The 24,424-nt window shown below is 34.2% G+C and overlaps 2 protein-coding genes and 1 non-coding gene across 4 annotated transcripts; 2 read left to right on the forward strand and 1 right to left on the reverse strand.

Moving 5' to 3' along the window:
- Positions 1 to 1,056: 1,056 nt before the first annotated feature.
- Positions 1,057 to 4,100, forward strand: LOC104588315 (glucan endo-1,3-beta-glucosidase 1-like). Of its 2 annotated transcripts, none has more exons than XM_010246195.3 (4): positions 1,057 to 1,385; positions 1,470 to 2,765; positions 3,146 to 3,173; positions 3,404 to 4,100. In XM_010246195.3, exons 1-4 carry the CDS (start codon positions 1,301 to 1,303, stop codon positions 3,564 to 3,566), a joined length of 1,572 nt encoding a protein of 523 aa, XP_010244497.1. In that variant the 5' UTR covers positions 1,057 to 1,300; the 3' UTR covers positions 3,567 to 4,100. The 2 variants fall into 2 exon arrangements, with proteins under 2 accessions (XP_010244497.1, XP_010244498.1); XM_010246196.3 differs by having other exon boundaries at positions 1,473 to 2,765.
- Positions 4,101 to 10,523: 6,423 nt separating this feature from the next.
- LOC104588314 (GDSL esterase/lipase At5g55050-like) lies at positions 10,524 to 14,745 on the forward strand. Its single transcript, XM_010246194.3, has 5 exons — positions 10,524 to 11,166; positions 11,744 to 11,880; positions 12,762 to 12,998; positions 13,430 to 13,679; positions 14,337 to 14,745. Exons 1-5 carry the CDS (start codon positions 10,935 to 10,937, stop codon positions 14,555 to 14,557), a joined length of 1,077 nt encoding a protein of 358 aa, XP_010244496.1. The 5' UTR covers positions 10,524 to 10,934; the 3' UTR covers positions 14,558 to 14,745.
- Positions 12,459 to 12,531, reverse strand: TRNAF-GAA (transfer RNA phenylalanine (anticodon GAA)). The gene has a single exon. It is a non-coding gene; the product is annotated as a tRNA-Phe (tRNA).
- Positions 14,746 to 24,424: the final 9,679 nt, after the last annotated feature.

Consider the following 24,424-nt stretch of genomic DNA (forward strand, 5'->3'; position numbering starts at 1 on the left):
GAGAGGGTACATGCGATTGAGCTCTCTCACTCTCTAAATCTTCAAGAATTCCTAAAAATTCATCGCTGACTTAAGCATTGGAGTACCCACCCCGAGTACAAATAACCCGGGCACTCTAACTCTCTCTTGTAGAACAATACAACTTGGTCAGCCTTAGCTCGGCCACCAACAAGGCAAGTATCCAATTCGACGTCTAAGTCATCAGACACATGAGAAACACCAGATTGCGCATCATCAATGAGCTTATGCCCTTAAACATTTTCCACTTAATTTATGTGACCATATTACTATTTTCATATGGCAAAACAAATAATTCCAAATGAAAGATCAAACTATAAGGGGTGCTATAGTAAAATGTAAATTATAGGATAAGTTTAAGTAAATCTATAAAACTATAGGGGATGTTCTATTAAATGACCAATATATTAAAACTATATGTATGTATGTATTCATTTTTTATTTTGAAACTAACATCCAAGTTTCTACTACAATTAGAGGAGATCTTACCAATCAGCGTGATTGGCAGCTTGCATATATGTATTCATTAATTTAGGGTTATAATTGTTTTTTTTTAAATAATAATTGATTAAGTGGCTCACAATTAAAATAATTGTACCGAGTTTGGGAGAGAGGACCCAAACATTAATAAGTAATTCAAAATAAATACTTATTTTTCAAACTACTTAATACTTATTCGCGCAAGACGCGCGCAACATACCTTAAAGTCAAATGCCAAGTTAAGAGACCAGCCAGTGCTTGCCATTCACCCAACCAATCTTTGCAACTTCAAAGAGCCATGCAATTGACAAAAACAAACTTGAATTTACCAAATCACCCTTAAGTAAGTGGCATGACATGTCATCATTTTTTTTTTCTTTTTGTCGGCCATGTAGGGTAATTTCGTCATTTAAAGAAGCTATCTGTGGAGAAAGAGAGTACAATAATTCACCAGTTCGCGACAGATGAGATAGTAACCAACTGCTAAAATGCGCAGTTTTTTTTTTTTCATCCCCCATCGGATCCCATTTGAATGTCGTCAATTAAAAAACCAAAAATATAATAATAATAATAATAAGAAAGCTGGAATTTCATCGTCTTCCCTTTAACTTCCCCCTTCGTGACTGTAGATCTCGTGGGTGTCCTTCTGTCTTCGGTCTTCCCTCTTTTGTGAGACCAAGAAAGTTTCTTTTCTTTTTCTTTCTTTTTTTTGACAAAAAACGAAGATTTTCGAAGATAATGCAAGGATCAGCAGCTGAACCAGATGAAAATGACGAACGAGTAAAGCTCGAGGCTCTCATTAATGGCGGATTCTAAACTAGATAACCGACCTACCACTCGCATGTCTCTACTCTTGCTTGTTTTGTTTACTGTTTTGATTGCAGTAGGTAAAACAAACTATACTCCCAACTCAGGTAAGATTCATCATCGAAGACAGCAACTTTCTCATTTCTCTTTCTGGGTTTTTGCAGCAGAAGCAGCACTGGTAGCGGAGCTCAAGGAAGATGACGACCAACCTTTTGTTGGAGTAAACATCGGCAGCGACGTCTCCAATTTCTTGTCTCCCACTGATCTGGTTTCGTTTCTTCAATTACAGAAGATCACCCACATCCGCCTCTACGACGCCAACACCGACATTCTTCGAGCTCTCGCTCGCACCAAAATCCGTGTCATCGTCGGCATTCCCAATAATCAGCTCCTTGCTATCGGCTCATCGAATGCCACCGCGGCCGCCTGGGTCGGTCGCAATGTCGCTGCATTCTACCCGGAAACCCTCATTACCGGCATCGCGGTTGGCGATGAGGTCTTGACCACCGTCCCCTCATCGGCTCCTCTTCTTCTCCCTTCAATTCAGTCGCTGTACAGTGCTCTAGTGGCCTCGAATCTCCATGCCCAGATCAAAATTTCGACGCCCCATGCCGCGTCCATCATCCTCGATCCATTTCCCCCATCCCAGGCCTTCTTCAACCAATCTCTCGTTCCATTCATCCTCCCTCTGATTCAATTCTTATCGAAAACGGGTTCTCCTCTCATGATGAACCTCTACCCTTACTATGTGTTCATGCAGAATAAAGGGGTCGTGCCTCTGGATAATTCGCTCTTCAAGCCATTAACTCCTTCCAAAGAAATGGTCGATCCCAACACCTTGCTTCACTACACCAGTGTACTTGATGCCATGATCGACGCTGCGTACTTCTCCATGAAGAATCTCAATATCACAGACGTCGTAGTTCTAGTGACGGAGTCCGGCTGGCCATCGAAAGGGGACTCGAACGAGCCTTACGCTACCATCGACAACGCGGACACGTACAATTCGAATCTGATTAAGCATGTTTTCGACCGGAGCGGAACCCCGTTCCACCCGGAATTCACTTCCAGCGTATATATCTACGAGCTATTTAACGAAGATTTGAGGTCGCCGCCCGTGTCGGAGGGGAGTTGGGGGCTATTCTACGGGAACACAACGCCGGCATACTTGCTACATGTGTCCGGAATTGGAACGTTCTTGGCAAACGACACGACGAACCAGACGTACTGCGTGGCGATGGACGGAGTGGACACGAAGACGTTGCAGGCTGCTCTCGATTGGGCATGTGGGCCGGGAGAGGCGAATTGCTCAGACATTCAGCCAGGGGAGAACTGTTACCAACCCAACAACGTAAAGAGCCATGCTTCCTATGCGTTCGATAGCTACTACCAGAAGGAAGGCAAGGTAGCTGGGTCATGTGATTTTAAGGGAATCGCCACGATCACCACCACAGACCCAAGTAAGTAGCTGCAGTGAAGTACCCTCCCTGGATCTAGTCCAGCAACAATAATTAGAAACTTTTTTCAAGAAGCAGACCAAAATTAGTTCAGTTCAGAATTCAAGGATAATTACTTGAAAATTATTTGTTAATCTGGGATTTGATTGTAAATGGGTCGTACGTATAGAACTAGGTTAGAGCTTGGACCTCAACCAGGTTTGCTAAAAGAAGCAAGAATAATACTGAATTTCTCTGCTAATATGCTTACACTCTGCTATACTTTCTTTTTGTCTTTTTGGTTGCAATTTGCAAAAGGAATCATTTTCTTCGGTTCATTGGCCATTATGGCTTGAAGTGCGGCGCGGTGGAAATTAATTATTGAGGTGTGTTTGTGTTGACAGGTCACGGGAATTGTATTTTTCCTGGAAGGTGAGACATGGCCGGGTTTCTTGTCCTCTCTGACGTCCTTCAACTTAGTACTACTGGGTTTCTTTTCCCAAGACTGGCAGAGATGCCTTTCAGAATTCAGATTTCAAAGATCAGAAGAAAGAAAGAATTTTCGTTAATCGAAACAGAAAGTAGATTAGGAAATGTTTTATGTTAGTAGTAATTGATAATCTCTGCTGATTTTAGTGTTAATGGTGGTTGATTAATTGCAGTAAGAAGAGAAGCAAGAAGACGAAGGCAGCTAGAAGCGAGGCGGACACAAGTGGAGCAGCGGCAGTGGGCACAGTCAGAGCGACTGGAAGGCCCGAGGTTTCACGTGCTTATCTTCTTGTCCTCTTGTTAGCTTCCATCACTTTTGCTATTTATGAATTATGACGCCACAGTGAGGTAAAAACCAAAGATAAAAAAAAGGGAGAGAAGAAGAAAATATCGACGAATTGTTTTTGTTAAATTGAACATCGTGTGACAAGGTATGAAGAGGAGAGGAGCGGAGACTACTCTATACCTTTCCATTGCAAGAATGATTGTTTCGTTTACGAGCACAGAATGATGAATTGATGGATTTGGTGGGTACTGAGTACTGTGGAATGTGGATCCCCTGTTCTGTTCACAGGAAAGCCGGGAAAAGTGGGGGAGCTTTTTCTTTTCTTTTCTTTGGGATTCTTTTTTTCAGTTTGTCACCAAGCAACAAGATGGAGCCATGGGAGGGAAGAAATTGAAAATTCTTTAGACCCTTTTTAGGGGGCCTTTATCTATATAAAAAAGTTGCTTTTGTTTAGAAGCTGGAGAGGCCAATTAGAGATAGAAGAGTTGTTAGATGTTAGAACTTTGATTTCTTTTTACTGGTGGGAATCATTTGATTTTGGTCTGAATAATGAACTATTCATTATCTGTCTTTTAGTTTTCTTACTTTTTCTTCTTTCTGCTTTTATTTTTTATTTTTTCTGGAATATTTTCAAATGATCCATGGAGATAGCATCTTAGATACAGTAAAGAAAAAAAGAAAGAAAGAAAAAGGAAGAAATGATATGGGCCATCCCGGCATCTCTTCCCAACTGGGGTGTAGACTCGCTCCATCGCGTTCCTTCTATTTGTTTGGGGTACTCAGTGGTCGGTCATTATTCATTCTAGTGTGAACGGTGGCCCCATTTACCAACTGGCGAGTGGCGAATTGGAATTTCATGTAAACTGTGATCCTCCATTGAAGATAAGACCTTCTCTGAGGCTCTACCATGTAATAGTAATGGTAAATACATGAACCAGTTCCGGCACACCGCACACATACGGAAATTAAATTGGAGTAATTATCAGTTGTTATTTCTGCATGTGCGGTTCAATGGTCCACCCACCCCGGTTCAAAAAAGCCAACTAATAAAAAGCTTGCATTCTTCTTATAATCTTTCTTTTTTTCTTTAAGTCAGATCGAGGTGGCAAATCGAGAAACCATACCTTGAAACAAGATGAAGGAAAATTGCATTGGTGAGTTGTACCCTAATACCAATGGTCTGATGGTCAAACTTGGTTTTGGTCTGTTTCCAGTTCCAAAACTCCCCACTGTTAGATGGCAACATTTTGCTACGGGTTGACAGTTCCTACCTTGTGAATGTTAGAAGGCACTCACAAAAGGATGAATTTCCTTTTTGGCAACTCAGTAACTGTTAGAGACATCACCTAAGAGCTTCAGCTTTTTTGGTCTAACGGTTCCTTAGATGGGTATGTGAGCAAATAAGAGAGGAAAGCTGTGAGAGGCTGGGAGTATGGGTAACGAAATCCATCCAGAATGACATGAAATTGTTTGTAAATACAACTTTCCAACTGTACCAAATAAATGTTTGTTTGTAAATACAACTTTCCAACTGTACCAACCAACTGCGTAGTATCAATCTTCCAATTTGATAGTGGTTTCAGGCTTTCAGCATTCCAAGAACAATCTCGGTTGTCCATCTAATTAGAAGGGCGCTGGAGCATCAACATCCCTTCTCTCCTTATAGATAGTGAGGAATGGCATTGTGATGAATCAGTTTATTATCTTGAGCTGATCTGGGTTAAATACAGCTATAATCCCAAAGAATGTGAACTGAGGATAATTACAAAAACAAATAAAAGGATAATAAAGATAAAATACATGATAATACATATCTACATATTGAAGTCCTCCATGAATTGTAATGTTGTGTATGGAGTCTGGCTATCATAACACCCCCCGGTCTATGGATTGAATAGGCCAACTTGGAGACAAGAGAATGAAAACGATCATGACCTAACGACTTTGTAAACACGTTAGCAATCTGATATTCGGAAGGAACATAAGATGTTACAATGAGACTAGCTTGGATCTTCTCACGAATGAGATGACAATCAATTTTAATATGCTTGGTCCTCTCGTGGAAGATTGGATTGGCAGCGATGTGAATTGCTGATTGATTGTCACAAAACATGATAGCTTTATGTGGGGATATGCCAAGATCAGTCAACAAGAATTGCAACCAGGTAAATTCGCATGCAGTAGAGGCCATGGCTCAATATTTGGCCTCAGCAGCAGATCTGGACACTATTAAAACAAAGACCAGTTTTTGTAGATCTCGTCTCACAACAGGGCAAGATTAAGAATTATATATATTTATAAACAGAGGAACTGTACACTTGTCAAAAATTAGAGATACAAAAGATGTTAGTTACAAAGATAAGAGTTAGTTCTGTCGGTTAAGAATTAGTTCTATCAGTTGTCCATAAACATTGGTATGCTGTTATCCTATGCTTGACATTTGGCCATTCTTATCTCCATTATCTGCCATATAACGACACTGATCTTTATCATCCCCCGCAAGCTGATCGGGCATGGAAGAACGGTCAGCTTGGAGTGAAGAAAAGTAAAATGAGGTGAAGACAAAGGCTTGGTGAAGATATCAGCGACTTGATCCGTGGAAGTAATAAATTGAACAATGAGAGATTTCTTTGAAACTTGTTCACATACAAAGTGGAAATCAATCTCATTGTGTTTTGTACGCGCATGAAAGACTGGATTAGCTGTAAGATAAGTTGCCCCTAAATTATCACACCATAAAATAGGAGGTTCTCTAGAGGAGACACCGATCTCAAAGAGCAAAGAACAAAGCCATAACAGTTCAGATGTAGCAAGAGCTATACTGCAACATTCACTTTCAATGTTGGATCTAGAAATGGTGCGTTGTTTCTTGGAAGACCAAGAAATCAAATTAGGGCCCATAAACACATAATAACCCCCTTGGGAACGTCTATCGTCTGGACAACCCACCCAATCTGCATTAGAATAAGCATGGAGACGAAAAGAATTAGATGGCCGAATTTGTAAACCAGTAATGCATAGTGTGTTTAAGGTAACACAATATGCGTTTGATAGTAACCCAATGAATAGTAGTGGGCTTGTGAAGAAACTGGCACACTTTGTTTACAGAGAAGGCAATATCGGGCCTAGTGATTGTTAGATATTACACTGCACCAACAGCACTGCGAAAAGTTGAAGGGTCAGCGAATGGATCACCATCAGATTGAGAAAGTCGAGTAGATGATGCCATAAGTGTAGAAATGGGCTTGGTTCCATCCATCTGCACTCGTTGTAGTAAATCCCCAATGTATTTGCGTTGAGACAAAAACAAGCCATCAGAATTTTTCAATGTCTCAATGCCAAGGAAGTAGTGAAGTGGGCCAAGATCTTTCACTACAAAGGCATGGCCCATAGCTGTAACAAGATCCATAACTTGAGAGGAGTTAGAGCCAGTTACGATGATATCATCAACTTATATCAATACGTACAAGACTTGAGAGTTGTTTGTAAGAATAAACAAAGACGTGTCGGCTTTTGAGGCTTGAAAACCAAACTCTAGCAAGAAAGAAGCCAATTTATGGAACCAAGCACGAGGGGCTTGTTTGAGTTGATACAATGACTTACGCAAGTGACAAACATGAAAAGGAAATTCCTGGCTTGAAAATCTCAAAGGTTGTTGCATAAAGATATCCTCATGTAAATCACCATGTAAAAAGGCATTTTGGATATTCAACTGACGGATGATCCAATTATGTGAGATAGTCAAGCTTAGAATAATCCAAATAGTAGTGGGTTTAATGACAAGACAGAAAGTATCAACATATCAAGTCCAGCCTGCTGAGTGTAGCCCTTGGCAACAAGCTTTGCCTTGTAATGTTGAATAGAACCATCTGGGTTTTGTTTCAAACGAAAAACCCACTTACAACCAATTAAGTTCATACCTAGTTGACGAAGAACAAGAGTCCATGTATTATTATGTGCTAATGCATCAAGTTCATCTTGCATAGTTGCGTGCCAATTGGGATCTTGAAGTGCCAAAGTGTGTGATGTGGGTTCGGTCATTTCAAGAGGATAAGAAGTAGCAAGATAAGTCTTGGGCTTGAAGATGCCACTCTTCCCTCGTGTGATCGTTGGATGATCATTATGAACCAAGGGAAATGGAAGGAGTGGAGTTGGTGAGGACGAAGAAGATGAAGATTTGTCACTAATAGCCAATGGTTCAGCAAGTGTTCGATAAGTGGATGATGTAGAAGATGTTGGGGATGGAGGTGATGCAATATTATCAATGGGCTGACGATGAACAATAGGAGGTGGACCAATGGCACACAATGAGATGTCTCAACAACGGAAGATGCCATAGTGATTGAAGAAAAATGAAAAGAAACTTCATCAAATCTAGCATGTCATGAGATGTAAATTCATCAAGTTGGTATGTGCAAACAACGACAGCCCTTTATACTGATCACAGTAACCCACAAAAATACAAGAAGATGACCTAAACTCCAAATTTTTTGCATTGTATAGTCTGAGAAGTGGAAAACGCTCACACCCAAAAACTTGAGAAACTTATAATCAGGAGGTTTCTTGAGTTAGCAAGTAAAGTTAAACCAGTTTCCACCACATGTCGGTGACGCCTCTCAACAGAACCATCCTGTTATTGAGTGTGAGGACAAGAGAGACGATGCATGATACCGTGAGTTTCCAATAAATTTTTGAATGCATAAAACTCTCCACCTCCATCAGATTGAACATGGTTTTTAAACTTGATAAACACACTCAAAGCATATGACTTCTTAACCAAAGGATAAATCCATTGATATTTTCTATATGCATCAACAAATAAAATATAATATTTAGAACCATGAGGAGAGGAGGGACACCAAAGATCAGCATAAACAAGTTCCAAAGGAGAATAATAAGAAGTAACACTAAAAGAAAAGGGAAGCTTATGAGCTTTTCCTAAAGGGCAACTCTTGCAAAATGAAAGTCGTCTATTACTAGTTATTGTTTATACAAGTAGTGAATGTTCAAATTACATTACATGCATATCATTTTTACAAGAAAAATAAAAAGCAATTAATTACTTGAAGCCATCGACTATGTTTGGGTTTCAAGTTTGATCAAACCACTTTGGTTCAAATTGGTTAGACCAACTTGAACTATCTAATTGGATTTATCTTCGAGCTACTCACATCAAGAGTGATTGAAGCATTTGGATTTGATCGGTTGGCTTGGACTGGTCCATATTGGGTTGTGCAAAGGTTTCGGGCTGAGTCAACCGACCCAAACTGGATCAAGGTGGGCAATCCATATTGGTCTGGTTTCAGGTCAGACCGAATTGGTCTATATTGGGTTGTGTAGGGTTCTGAACAAAGCTGATTGGTCCGAACCGGGTCAAGGTAACTAGTCCAAGTGGCCTGGATATGGGGTCGGGCCAGACCAGCTCGGATTTGGACCAACCCAGATCAGGATAGGTTCAAACTGGACCGATTGACCAAAATGGATCAAACCAAGGTAGTCGGGTCTGTTCATATTCAGACTAGGTTGAACTAAGCCGGACCAGTTTGGAGTTAGGTTCGGTGATTTGGATTTATGTCAATTTGGGTGAACTATGTTCATTTGAGTCAAAACTAATTTTAATTAATAATTAATAAAAAATTAATATGTTAATTATAAATTGTTTCATTCAAATGAAAAAAAAGGCTAAAGACACACTTTACCATTAGTGGTTAATCTAATAGTTATCCATAACCCAACCTGACCCAACCCATGATCAACCAATTTCCAACGCTCCAAGTAAATGGACGGACTGAGAGGGTTGAATGGGTTGAATGAAAAATTGCCACTCCCAAACACTAAGTCCCTTAGGCTGTATTTAGTTTGAAGAAAATGTAGGGAAATCTTTACAAACCTTGTATAGATTTCCCTACCTTTTCCTTCAAACCAATTGTACATCCAAATTCGAAGCGGCCGGCCGGTGTTTCCCATCTCTTATTCCGTTGGCAAATGGTGTCTCACATGAGGCCGGCTTGGTCAAATGAATCAACAATCAAGACGTGGGCGAAAGGTCAATGTGGGAGAACCAATTGTGTAAATTCAGAAACTTCGTTGATGGGAGAGGAATTGATGGAAGATTTTGGTCAAGAATTTCAGAGTCGAGGATAATAACATAAGAGACAAGAACGCATGCGAGTCATGCACACTGCACAGAAGGTGACCCCTCCGAAAGCACTGTGGATTGGATCGATCGATAAATGTGAACATATATAAACAAAAGTATTGGAGTTTTGACTAATTTTGATTCCGCCTTGTAAAGTTAAAATAAGTCGAATTTTCGCGAAGCCAATATTTGAGACTCGAGACTTGAGCGTAACTGCGTAAGTTGGGTCGTGAACTCGTGATCGGTTCCTTTGCCTCAACGCCCCACCAAGTCCTATGACACAACTCTACTTCTACATTGTACTGTGGCCTGTGGGAGGGGAGCAGTGAGTGAGTCACCACCCAAACACAGCTCAACTATTTTATTCGCGCGCGGCAAATAACCCTACAAATCCAACTTACAGTGAGCTGTCCAGATTCTTGGGCTCAAGCTTAGAATTGCATATGGTGGGTCTATTCGATTCCCACCACCAGATTTAAGTCTATTCGATTCCTATCGTGAACTTAAGATTCGACATCATTGGCATTCGGCTGTGTGCTCGTACGTGGTCCATCATATTTTACCATATGGGCCGACCCACCACCGGGACCTCTTTGCTTTCGGCAACAATAAAAAGAAGGAATGCACTGAACAAAATTATTAGAGGGTAAATTCCATATACCTTCCTAGCTTATACTATGGTCTATGGGTGGTGTTTTACTTAACCACCTTTACTTCTTTCTTGAACTTTCATAATAAACACCTCCTGTGGCAATTTCATTTAGAAAATGAACGGAAATTGTCTATCATAATAAACACCTCCGTTGGATATTTGGGGCCCCTTTTGTCCAAGGGTTTGTTGTCATGTGAGGCTGAGGACCTCCCATTGGACCCCCCACCAGACTCCGTCAACCTTGGTGGAACAAGGGAGGAGTGTCCAAATTAAGCTGTATATATTCCTCAAGAGGCTCGTTGCTTGGAAGTCTTTGACACAGGATCATTTAATTTCATTCCTGTAAAACCACATGAAGAGTGAAGGTGAATGCTTGCTTTATCGATTAGAGCCCAGACAATTCAAGTGTGAACTATAAAGAGGCTTAGGACTAAATCACTAAAAAAAGGAGGCCCAGTTCTTCTTCCACTATCCAAAGCTTTAGCTCACGCGGCTTCCAAAATAATGTCGCGTCTTTGCTTCCTATAGTCAAAAAAGCACATTCTATCATCGACATTCCTACACTCTTTAAAAACCCATCACCACGTTCGATCTGATCCTCGGTTATATACACACACACACAGAGTAATGGCCAGTTGGATCTCTCTTCTGTATCTTTTCATCTTCAGCTTCATTTACACGGAGACTCAACTTGTCCCGGCCATATTCATGTTTGGAGACTCCCTAGTGGATGTGGGCAACAACAATCACCTCAAGCTTTCACTTGCCAAGGCCGATTTCCCTCACAACGGCGTTGATTTTCCAGGAAAGAAGCCCACCGGCAGGTTCAGTAATGGGAGGAATGCAGCAGACTTTCTGGGTACGTGAAACCACATCAATACAGAGTGTGTAGACAACCTTAATTTACATAAAACATTCATTGCCATGAGGCCCATGATCTTTCTTACCATGAATTTCTATTCTTTTCTATCCATAATCAAACACATCATCCTTATCTCTTCTTTTCAGTTACTCTTTATTTCTTTCACATTACTGAAAAGCGTCTAATCATCAACTTGGATAGTTGGGTGAACTCTTCACGTTCATAGGGAATCTTACCTAACATAATAATTAAGCTAAATCTATTAAGCAAACAGAGCAGATTAGATGGCATATATATGTACGAACTGTAGGCGTGTGTCTTTTCTGAGGAAACCAGACCAGATATTTAATATTTTTGTTTTCTATCCCATTATACAGTCTTGGCGCTCTAAATTGGTAATTGTGTGAGAGCATTAAGATTACTTACTTTAGCTACCCTACCCAGGCAAACAGGAGAGCTCTGCCTCTGCGTCCTATTATTTGAGAAACTCAACTGTAGCTGTAACAATAACCATTGGTATCGCTGTATAGAGTAACAGAGGTAGAAGCTTATCATCTTGATTTTGTTTGGACAGCTGAGAAGCTGGGATTGCAGACATCGCCGCCTTATCTCTCACTGGTATCAGCCACCAATAAGAGCAATGCATTCCTGGGTGGAGCTAGCTTTGCTTCGGGAGGAGCTGGAATTTTGGATGGCACTGATACACTTTTTGTAAGCACTCTGCACTCTTGTCTTTGTGTGTATATGCGTGAGATAGAGAGTTTGGTAGGGTGATCTTCCTTTTGGTTGTGTTGGTAGTGTACTCCTTCTCACCAGCTACAACCACCGTATCTGGTCTGGTCCGCTAAAATGAAAAAAAAAAAAAAAAAAAAAGCTCATTCCATCTTCCGAGCACCTTTACTGAACTGATAGACACGTATTCACGTAACCAGGCTCAAAAATCAGCTAAAAGTGTGAATCACAGCCTTCCTTGTTTATCACGAATCACGACAGGGTTTTCAGAGATGATGCGAATTGGCAAGTGGTCTGTATTTCATCTTACCGGTTATGTTGACCGAGGGGTTAATTTCACATGGGTTTTGGGTCATGTTTATGGATGTAATACATTTGAAGTCTTGGATTCATCACACTTTGTTTTGAATCGCCAGCTGGCAAGATGTTCTGGATCCTCGTTCGACTGGGCCGAGATGATTTTTTTTGGGGTTTGAACAGTTCAGTCCACCCTTAAGGGTGAAGATTGATGTCAAATTCACGGATAAAATGTTATTTATGGGAGATGATCAAAATAATGCGGTGAGCGTGGATCGAACACGCGACCTTCAGATCTTCAGTCTGACGCTCTCCCAACTGAGCTATCCCCGCAGCACAGATTGTTTTAAGTATAAATTATGCCTTTCCCTGACATTGAATCCTGTTTGTTAAAACGGAACGTGCTCTAATCAGTTTCCTTGGTAGCATTGAATAATTTTGTTCTTTATGAACCCTTACTAGCACATGCTTGTTTGGCTACTATTTATGTCTTGTTTTTTTGAATTTCAATGAATTCTAACTGTGGTAGTAGCTTCACTTTCATTGCCAATTGCCACTTTCAGAAACAATCAATCTCGCTCAACAAACAGATCGAGTACTACTCAACGGTATACGGGGATCTGGTGCAGCAGCTAGGAACCGTTGAAGCCCAAACGTATTTTTCAAAATCGTTATACGGCATCGTGATCGGAAGCAATGACATACTGGGTTACTTCGGCTCAGGATCCACCCTCCGTGATAAATACACTCCCCAGCAGTATATAGATCTGATGATATTTACATTAAGAGGACAGTTAAAGGTAGTAAAACACACAAAGGGGCGTTTTTTTTTTAGATTTTGAGAGGGGGAAAGTTGGTCAATAGGATTTTAGTTTTCATTGATCAAGAATCCCGTATTTTTTTTTTTTAGATTTATGTGTGGATTAGGGAAAGTTTATTTATCCATTTCCTAGGTGGGTAATTAACTTTCTCACCGGGGAAAAGTTGCTAACACTTGAATTGGACATACCTATTTACATGAGAAATAAAAGAATATGGATAAATACACTTAATCGGATAAGTTTTTCTAAATACATTTACCTAAATAAATAACTTACAGAAAAATGAACGGGCCTAAGAGGATAGTCGGACCTTGCTCACTCAGTCTCACCAATCAATAATCAAATGACTCAAGTATTCCTGATTAATTCCTCGTCTTATGTTTTGTGTTTGATATTCATTTTCATTGCAGCGACTATACAGCCTGGGTGCGCGTAAGTTGGCCGTGGTTGGAGCCGGGGCCATAGGATGTTGCCCGTCGCAAAGGAACCAGAACCAAACAGGGGAATGCCATGAGCAAGCAAATTACTGGTCTCTTAAGTACAATCAAGGTTTCATATCACTGCTGCAGGAATTGAAGTCTGAACTCAAGGACATGAACTATTCATTTTTTGATACTTACACTCTTCTACTCAACTTCATCCAAAAACCAGCTGCTTATGGTACGTCAAAATGAGTTCTGGATCTACTGCTCACCTATAAGTGGGAATCCATTCCTAGATCCCAATAGCAAAGCACCTTCAACCATGTTAAGTATAGAATGCCATGTAAATAGTATTTACATGATCGAAGGTGCATTCTTATGGGATCAAACAACAGTGGATCCCGCTAATAGGTAATCAGCAATCCGAATGCCATCGATTGTTGAGCAAATCTTTTTTATTTGTCTTTATTTATTTATTATTAATGATTTTTTAGGAGAATGATTGTTCAGTCCACTTCAGAATTTTTAGTCCCATGTACAGATGGAATGAATCATGACTATGAATTGATGTCAAATTTATGAGCAGAATGCGATTTATAAAATGCTACTAATACACTACGAAAGGCTGTAATTTCAGAATTCTGCAGTGGACTGAAGTATGCTTCTCCATATTTTTTTTGGAAGGAGGGGAACTTGGATTGAATTTACATTGACACCCCACAGAGTGTTTCACAACACATCCCAACGATGTATCAAAAACATCTCCTACTGACAAAGTACAAAGATGTTCCCAATAATACACGTTGAAATATTGCATATGGGGCGCCAATGTGAACTCAGATACCGGATAATGCAGTATAAGTTTAACCTTGACTCGTTTCCCGGTGGTATACAGGATTTACCGAGGTTAAAGCGGCTTGTTGTGGGCTTGGAAACCTTAACGCCAAGGTTGCTTGCCTGCCCATTTCAAGCTATTGTCCCAACAGAAGAGATCACGTCTTCTGGGATCTCTACCATCCTACGGAGGCAGCTGCTCGCATTTTTACAGATAATATCTTTGACGGTTCAGAACCAATTGTATTCCCTATCAATGTGAGGCAGCTAGCCGTCATGTAAGGTGAAACAGAGATGCTCAGCAATTTTCTTTGTATCCCTGAAATATACAAGTATTTCCTTTATTGTAATCATCAACCTCCCAGTGCTACCTAGAGAATGATCAGTCATCCACAACAATCAATTTTGAATGGTCAAGTTCTTTAAAGATAACAAATGTTATTAATGGAGGCACTAGAGATTTGAATGCATTCCACATCGTAAGCATTCTGGTCCTATGATCTAAAAGATAAGGACTGCGGAATGGGGATCTGCTAGAAACAAGATGTGCAACACTGGCCATTAATATCCAATCAGAAATAAACACGTCAAAAATTCACGTCAGATCCAATAGCAACTGTCACGTTTTACCAGCCTGTGTTATGATTACACAGAAGTCCCGTTATATACGTATATATATTAAGCAGGACCCGTGCGATGTACAGGATTTGTTAAAGAAATTTAAACAATAAAACACACAAGAGTATACAATGTTTATATTTCTAATTTTTTAAATAATTATTAATTATTTATATTTTATAACATTTTTAATAACTTTTTACAATACAAAAATAACAATAATTTATTTCAATTAAATTTGTTCATCAAACTGATGAAACCAATCAACCCGACAAATTCAACCTGAACCGTTCAGTTTCTAATATTTCTAGTTGAAATTGGATCAATTTCATTGTGGTCATTTGTAAATTGACCAAAATCAAATTACCCAATCACAAATATATATATATATTAATATTTTATATTTTAAATATAATTTTTTAATGCGGGAAGGTGGGGAAATTCCCATATTTCTTAGTCTCAAATATTTTATATTATAAATTTATTTTTTAATAATATTAATGTAATTTTTTAAATTTAAAATTAAGTTTTTGATTTAATCTTTTAAACCAATTGAGCAAACTGAAAATCAACCCAAACCAATACAACTTGATTTACTTAGTTTTCACTAATGGTCAGTAGATTTCAGGTAACCAACTCCCTAACCTGACCATGTCGATTTAGTTGGCCAAATAGCCTATAACCGAACTAAACCAGGCCATGATCAACACTCCTAATTTCATCTAAATTAATATTTTAACCTCTAGTAGATAAAAGTAGTTTAATCTCCAATAATTATTAAAAATTTATAGCAAAAATACACAATTATTGAAAATATATTGATAGTGAAAATAAAATAAATAACTAATAAAAATAAAATAAATACAAAAATACAAACAATACTAAACAATATATTGAGTTTGTCAATAAATATTGTAATCCCAAATAATACTTTAATCTCTAATAAATATCAATGAATAAAGTACAACAAAAATACAATAAGTATAATAAATTAAATTTAAAAAGTTAAATAACATTAGTTTAATATCCAATAATTTCTGTTAAATAGCAAAACAAATATATATTTATACATAATTATTGAAAATATATTTATCATAAAAAACTATAAATAATTGTTGGAAATACAATAAATATTAATTTTAGTATATTAAATATATAATAAATATAGATTAATATCTTAAAATCATTATTAATGAATATTATTTTTTGAAAGTTATTTTTCTATAATTATTAATTGATATAATTGAAATTGGGTATTTAAAATATTATTTAGTTATTTAAATAATATCTTTATTTAATTTTATATTTTTAAATATTTAATGAATTTAATAATCTATAAAACTAGAATTTATTCTATTACTACATAATTTCATTATTAATTTTGTAAAAATATTAAATTATTATTAATTTGAATATTATGTTATGATTTTTTTTATTTTAAGATATTTTTATTTTATTGCATAATTTCGTTATTTTAACTATTTAAAATATAATTATGTTAAATATTTTGTTATTTAAAATATTTAGTTATTTAGATAATTAAATAATATATAAAATATTTAAAAATACTCATTATTTGAATTTAAGATTTAGTTATTGACATATTTAAATAATTAAATATTTTTATATGTAATTATTTAGCTATTTTTAGTATTTTATTATTTAAGATATTTAGTTATTGAAATATTGAAATAATATTTTATTTTTTAATGTTAAATTTCTATTATTTGAATAACATTTAATTTGAATAATCTGGAAAATCATAATTTATATTGTTAGTACATAATTTTATGATGAAATTTTTTAAAATATAAAACTATTAATAGTATGTATATTATTGTTTTTAAAAAACTTTTTAAAGTTTATACTATTATTACATATTCTCATTATTAATTTTGTAAAAATATTAAATTATTATTAATTTGAATATTATGTTATGATTTTTTTTATTTTATTGCATAAATTCGTTATTTTAACTATTTGAAATATAGTTATGTTAAATATTTTGTTATTTAAAATATTTAGTTTTAAATATTTAAATAATATATAAAATATTTAAAAATACTTATTATTTGAATTTAAGATATTTAGTTATTAAAATATTGAAATAATATTTTATTTTTTTAATGTTAAATTTCTATTATTTGAATAACATTTAATTTGAATAATCTGGAAAATCATAATTTATATTGTTTGTACATAGTTTTATGATGAATTTTGTAGAAATATAAAACTTTTAATAATATGAATATTATTAAATCTATTATAATTATTTTTTGTTTTTTAATAATATTTTAAAGTTATTATATATTTTATTAAAATATTTAAATAATTCTTAATTTTTTTTAATTTAAACTCTCTTTAGATAGATATAGATAAAAAGTGGTAAAGAGGATAAATAGGAATTAGAGATAATTTAGAGAGAAATTCTCTAGTAAGTAGTAAATTAGAGATAAGTTAGGAGATAAGCAGGAGGTGGAGATGATTTAGGAGAAAGTGGGGATGGTAGTTTAGGATAAATTTTAGGAGAGGAGATTGTTGGGAACATGTGGGTGAGAGAGATTTTAGATAATTTTTTATGGGGAAGGAGAGCATCTCATTGGTTCTTTAAAAAATGACATGAAATAAAAAAAATAAAAAAATTTCTTCACTACCATGATATATATATATATATATATATATCATGCTTCTGCTTGTTTGATTACCCCAACCCTGCATTCTCTTTGACTCTTTCTCCTCCCCTTATCCCACCACTCTCAAACTGTTGAGTCTTAAGTCTTAGTGTCTTTCCATTCCACTTCACACTAAGGAATGTGTCTTTATGGAAAGCTAGATATGATGGTCGTGGATAGAAGCAGGAATCATGTAATTGATAAAAATCGGCTTTCTTTGAATGAACGTATATGTAAATAGAGTTTTAGAGAGCGTAAGATTCTAAGGGGACGTTCTATTTTTGGATTTTGAGAGGGGGGAAAGTTTGTCAATGGGATTTTGATTCTCATTGACCAAGAATCCCATGTTCCTTTTTGATATTTATGTGGGGATCAGGGAAAGTTTATTTTTCGGGTAAGTGATACCCATCTCCTAGGTGGATAAATAATTTTCCCACTTGGGGTAAAATTGCCAACACTTGAATGAGACAAAAATGCTCCTTTTAATAATGGATTTTTATGGCTAAAATGGTCATTGCCTTATTTACATGGGAAATAAAAGAACATGGGTAAATGCACTTATCCGAGTAAGTCTTTCTTGGGAAACACTTACCTGGATAAATACCATGGTTTTCAAAACCGGACCGGACCAAAAAACCAGAAACTGGTCACTTGACTAGTTTTGTTTTTTCCCAAAACTGTTGATTTTGGTCAGCAAACCGCTGAACCTGCTGGTTAACCGTTCGAACGGTTTTGATCATTTTTCAATTTTTTTAATTTTTTTGTCAAAACATGCCGATTTGATCACCGGTTCGGTTTTAAAAACAATGATAAATACATTTACCTGAGTAAGTAACTTAGAAAAAAACGAACGGGGCCTAAGAGGTATGTTTAGATAACGTCCGATTTTCCTTGTTTTTTTCCTTTCCAACACCTTTTGTTCTATGATTCCAACTGTTTCGTTTAGTTTTCTATTGTTTTTGTTCGATTCAAGAGGTATCTATAGTGTTGCTTTTGTAGAATTCATTGCAATCTTTCATTCTTAGACTAACATTTTCATTCCCAGACTTCATTCTCAAACTAATGTTTCATGCTTGAATAGGGGAGCATGTTGCGGTACTTAAATCTTTGTCTCAAATTCTCTGATTTTTCTTTGCTAACCAATAAGTGGACTTTCTGTCGGTTTTTGGGCGTCAGTCATTTTGACTCTCCGTCAGTTTTTAGAAAATCAGATTCTCACTTCCCGTGCGTTTTTTCAATCAGACACATGTATGTGTATGGATCCGGTTCAAAACCAGATTACGAGCCAAAACAAGCAAGGATTAAGGTATCAATACGATACTTCCATACAGAGTGTATCGTATCTATATTCATGATCATGGATACAGTATACGTTACGACTGGATATGTATCTTATGAGTCATGTTTGACAAAATTGGTGGATACAGTCTGATACACTCCGATATTGAAGTGTATCCGTGTCTAGTTTGACAAAATTATACATTGAGTACTTTTGGATTGTTTTTCATCTTTAATACAAGTTAAAAAATAGTATTATGAAAACTGAAATAAATAATTTAAGATTTAATTTTTCCAAAAAATTAATAAAAACTAAAAATTATAAAAATAATATATTTCATCTACCTTAGATGATTTATATACTTTATTTTACACATAATTATATGTTAAAAATGAAAACATAGTTATTATTTGAAAACATAGAGTTATTATATAAAAATACTATATAAATAAAATTTCCTAGCAAAATTAATGAAAAACGGAAAATTATAATTATAAAAACTGAAACAAATAATTTAAGATTTAATTTTCCTAAAAGATTTAATAAAAACTTAAAATCAAATATAATTTATTTTATCTACCTTAAATGATTTCTTTGTTTTATTTTACAATTATGTGTAATATAAAAACATTATATGTTAAAAATAAAAACACATTTATTATTTAACAAATAGTTATTATTTAAATAATATACTAAATTAATAAATATACCCAAAAATTAATAAAAATTAAAAATTATAATTATAAAATTGAAAGCGTGATAATTATTGTACAATGTTTGAATGTTTTAGAGTCCCGGAATTGTTTATTGTAATATTTCTCTTCATATAGCCTATTGAAGTATGCATTTCTCATGTGCTTATATCTTATTCATAGATAATTCAGCTTTTGGTTTAGTATGATTAATGTATTTATGTGATTTATATGCACTTCACTAATGTATCCAAGTATTTTTATGTCTTTCATTCCTATCTATGCTTTCAAAGTACATCCATATCCGTATCCATATCCAATTTACCCAAATACAATATCCGATACCATATTATAATCATTGAAAACAAGTACGATCACCAATATTCTAAAGTAGAAAAGAATATAGTAAACTAGGCTCAGATTAGTATTATAGAAAAGATAGAAGTCGGCAACCCATAACCAGAAGAGAATCCACAAGGAAAATATCAGTAGATGAATCCCATTTCGTACCCAGTCCAATAAGGAACAATGTCACACAATCCAAAATCCAAAACAGTAATTTCCGACATGTTTTTGGGGTGAATGGGATAAAAACAATCACCGAAGAACCCACCCCAAGTTCGGTTTTTGTCACTTGTGTCGATTGTCGAATGAGACTGTTCATTATGTTCGGGTTAAGGAGATGAAGTAAATGGGTCGGATATCCACCCATTAATAACAATTAATAAAGTTTAAACCGGTCTAGACCAGTTTCAAGTATTAAACCGGCCCGGTTTCGTCTTCAAAAAATGGTCTAGATTAATGTATTTAATTAAGTAACGTAATTAATTAAGTTAATTAATAGTTAATGTAATTCATAATTATTAATTAACGTAATTAATTGATTAAATATTATTTAGTTCTTTAACGTAAATAATTAATAATTACGACTAAATAATTATTAATTGCGTTAACTAAGTAATTAACTAAACAGGTCCTAAACCAAATAAATTAATTAATAACTAAATAATTGCTTAGTTATTATTATTGTTAGGTAATTAATAACTACACAACTAAATAATTAATTAATAACTAAATAACTAAAAAAATAATAGTTACTTTGATTAAAAACTAAATAATTATTAATTCATAACTAAGTAAAAATTTATGGTTAATTACCATTAATATTGAAAATTATCAAGTATCAACAATAAATTTTTAAAAAATAATTAAAATTATCATAAATTTAATAGTAATTATTTAAACTTAACCAAAAAGGTTTATGGTTAATTTACTCTTATTTAACAGTGATTTTCTGAATTACTTATGTAAATAGTTCTCATTTCTTTATTATTGGAAATTATCCAAAAATTACTTTAATTACATATCTTTTACTGTTATTTAGAATAATATTTATTCATTTTTTCTTTATTTATCACTAATTATTGATGATCAATGGAAAACATCAATAGTTAACTATTACTTTCCTTTAATTATTTAAAAGTAAATTATTAGGAATTATTGAAAATTACCAGATATTATAAGTAAATTATTGGTATTATAGTAATTAATTATTGCTAAAAGTTTTTTTTTCATTACGATTAATTAATTATTGCTTTCACTATTAATAAATTAGCAATAATAAAATAGCAACAAATATTGCTTTTTTCTTTGACTTATTTAACATGGAATTCATATTAGTAATTATTATGAATTCCCAAAAATTAGTAATTATAGGACTTAATAAATCAAAAGGAGTTTATTGGAAACTATTAATAAATTATTTATTTCTTTAACTATTAATAAATTAGAAATAATAAAACAACAATAATTATTGCTTTTTCTTTGACTTATTTAACATTGAGTTCATATTAGTAATTATTATGAACTCCCAAAAATTAGTAATTATTGAACTTAATAAAATTCCTCCAAAAAATATAACACTTAATAGAAGGGAATAGAATAAATATAAGTAGTAATTCAAATAATATTTTTTATCAAATCTAATGTTATTTTCCTTGAATTATTTACCAATAAATTATCAGTTACTAATGATAATTACCAAAAAATAATAGTAATTTTTTTCTATTATCAATAATTAACAGACATATTAAATAATTTAATTTTATTTTCCTTAAATTATTTATTGGTAAATTATCAGTAATTAATAAAAATTATCAATAAATCATCAATGCATTGTTAATATTTAGCAGTAATTATCAAAAATTAAGTGTAGCTATTCAAAATTACCAGAAACTACCACTACTTTCAATTTACCAGGAAAATAAAAAATTACTAGAAATTACCAGTAATTTTCAATTTATCGGGAAAATAACAAAAATTACTAGAAGTTGCCAGAAATTGTTAGAAACTAGAAAAAATTTATCAGAAATTATCAGTAATTACCATAAACTATTTGTCATTTTTAGTGGTTATTATTTTATTTTTATTTTTCTTGAACTATTTGTTGGTAGATTATCATTAATTATTTAAAATTACCAGAAATTATCAACAAATTGTTAATATTATCAGTAATTACTAAAAGTGTAGCTATTCAAAATCACCAAACTTTCAAATTATTGGGAATAAAACAAAAATACTAGAAATTACAAGTAATTTTTAATTTATTGAAAAAACAACAAAAATTATTAGAAATTACCAAAAATTACCAACAATTGTTAGTAGATTTAACAAAATGCCAGTAACTTTAATTTATTGGGAATATAACAGAAATTACTAGAAATTGTCTATAATTAGCATAAATCATCTGTAATTATAAGTTATTAATTTTTAGTAAATTATCAAAAATTACCATAGTTTACATGAAGTAATCAAAAGTTACTAGAAATGATCAGAAATTAGCAAAAATTATCACAAAGTATCGGTAATAACCATAAATTATTTGTCATTTTTAATAGTTTTTATTTTATTTTTTTCTTGAATTATTTATTGGTAAATTATCTATAATTATTGAAAATTACCAAAAATTATCAATAAATTGTTAATATTATCAGTAATTACAAGAAATAAAGTGTAGCTATCTAAAATTACCACTATCAATTTATTGAGAAAATAACAAAATTAGTAGAAATTACCTATAATTTTCAATTTATCAGGAAAATAACAAAAAGTACTAGAAATTACCAAAAATTGCCAATAGTTATTAGTAAATATAACAATTTATCAATAATAATAATTTACCAAGAAATTAACAAAAATTAATAAAAATTGTCTGTAATGGTAGCTTGATATAGAAAATTTTCAAATTCATTTTTTTTCGAATAGCAATGTTTATTACGACTTACATTAATTTGGAATTTGAATTACATTATGGTTCACTTACATTAATTTATGATTTTTTACATTTTTGGGGGTGGGGCAAGAATGATGTAAAGTTTTTATTTTCTTTTGATCCTTTAGTCCTCAATCGAACATTGAAGTGCAAAGTTATGGCCTCCGAAAGTCAGGTGGTTTTTTACCAAGTCAATAGGCTTTTACCGAAGGGTAGGTTTCAATAGAACTAGACCCAAATCAAGGTTGGTGATGGTTCGAACAATTCAACCAGTCGGGTTTGGCGGGTTGAAAACATTGATATCAGTTTGGGTTGGTTTTCAGTTTGGATGGTCGATTCAAAAGATTTAAACTTAAAAAATTAAATTACATTTAAAAATACAATGATATTATTAAAATAATAATTTTAAAATTTTAATTTTGCAATATAATATATTTTAGACTAAAAAATATGGGAATTTTCCCACTTTCCTATATTAAAAAAATTATATTTGAAATATAAAATATTAAATATATATTTATAACTAAGTCGATTCAATTTTGGTTGGTTCACAAATGGCCAAATTGAAAATAACCTAACTGGTCAGGTTAATTGCTGAACCGAAGCCGACCGGAAATACTAGAAAGTGACCAACTCGGGTCAACTTGTGTCAATTTGGTCAATTTCATCAGTTTGATGAACATCCCTAGATGAAGTTAATTATTGTTATTTTTGTATTGCAAAAAATATTAAAAATAGTATATAAAATATAAATAATTATTAATTATTTAAAAATTAAATTATAAAACAATTGTCTACCTAAGTATTTCTATTATTTAACTTTCGCTTAAAAAGTTATGTGCATCGCACGGGTCCCCGCTAGTGTGTGTGTGTGTGTGTGTGTGTATATATAACAAAATGGTCCACGTCAACAAGCCTCTCCTTGCTCCAAACCCCCATTCCTAATTTCCTTTTTTTTTGAATTTTTTTTTTAATTCCACATAATTACCCATTAAATCAATAAGGAAATAATATAGGCTTAACTATTTCTAACAACCATAAAGAAAGAGGGATTTGCTTTTCTAATGTTTAACCAAGTGGCACCACTTTCTCCTAAATTGTCTCTAATTCCTATTTATCTCCTGAATTATCTCTAACTCCTATTTACCTCTTAAATTATCTCTAATTTAGTAGAGAGATTTAGGGGTACCCACAGTGAGTCTAAGTGTCTAGTGAGATAGAGACTGAGAAATGAGAGATTGAGATTTGATAGGAGACACCAGACGTCGGTCTGAGAGAGAGTGAAGGCTAAATTTGAGAGGAGTTGCCAGACATCGGTCGGGGGCTTGCCTGTCAGTAGGTCTAGCCCGCTGGGGAAGAAGAAGAAGAGTATGAGAGAGAGAACACGGAACAGAGAGTGAGGTGAGACCGACATGGTTGGAGTGTCGAACGTTGGTAACTCAATTGTCGGAGGTCGTCGGTGATTCGGTCGAAGGGCGGAGTGCCGGAGGCCGTCGGTCTGTTGGGGAAGAAGAGAACTGAGAGTCTGAGAGAGTGAGAGTTAGAGAGAGAGCCGAGAGAGGGAAAGGCGCGGCGGGCAGAGGTAAGAGGTATTAGGGTTTAGGGATTTGATTTTAA

This window comes from Nelumbo nucifera, chromosome 1 (assembly GCF_055504915.1).
Source record: "Nelumbo nucifera cultivar China Antique chromosome 1, China Antique-T2T, whole genome shotgun sequence".
Taxonomy (NCBI): Eukaryota; Viridiplantae; Streptophyta; class Magnoliopsida; order Proteales; family Nelumbonaceae; genus Nelumbo; species Nelumbo nucifera.

Bases quoted from the DNA above. Each gene is read 5' to 3' on its own strand.
- LOC104588315 (XM_010246195.3), top strand. From the start codon at position 1,301: ATGGCGGATTCTAAACTAGATAACCGACCTACCACTCGCATGTCTCTA. The intron at 1,386-1,469 runs GTAAAACAAACT...GGGTTTTTGCAG, and splicing joins TACTGTTTTGATTGCAGTAG to CAGAAGCAGCACTGGTAGCG. The intron at 3,174-3,403 runs GTGAGACATGGC...GATTAATTGCAG, and splicing joins AATTGTATTTTTCCTGGAAG to TAAGAAGAGAAGCAAGAAGA.
- LOC104588314 (XM_010246194.3), top strand. From the start codon at position 10,935: ATGGCCAGTTGGATCTCTCTTCTGTATCTTTTCATCTTCAGCTTCATT. The intron at 12,999-13,429 runs GTAGTAAAACAC...TTTTCATTGCAG, and splicing joins CATTAAGAGGACAGTTAAAG to CGACTATACAGCCTGGGTGC. The intron at 13,680-14,336 runs GTACGTCAAAAT...GGTGGTATACAG, and splicing joins CCAAAAACCAGCTGCTTATG to GATTTACCGAGGTTAAAGCG.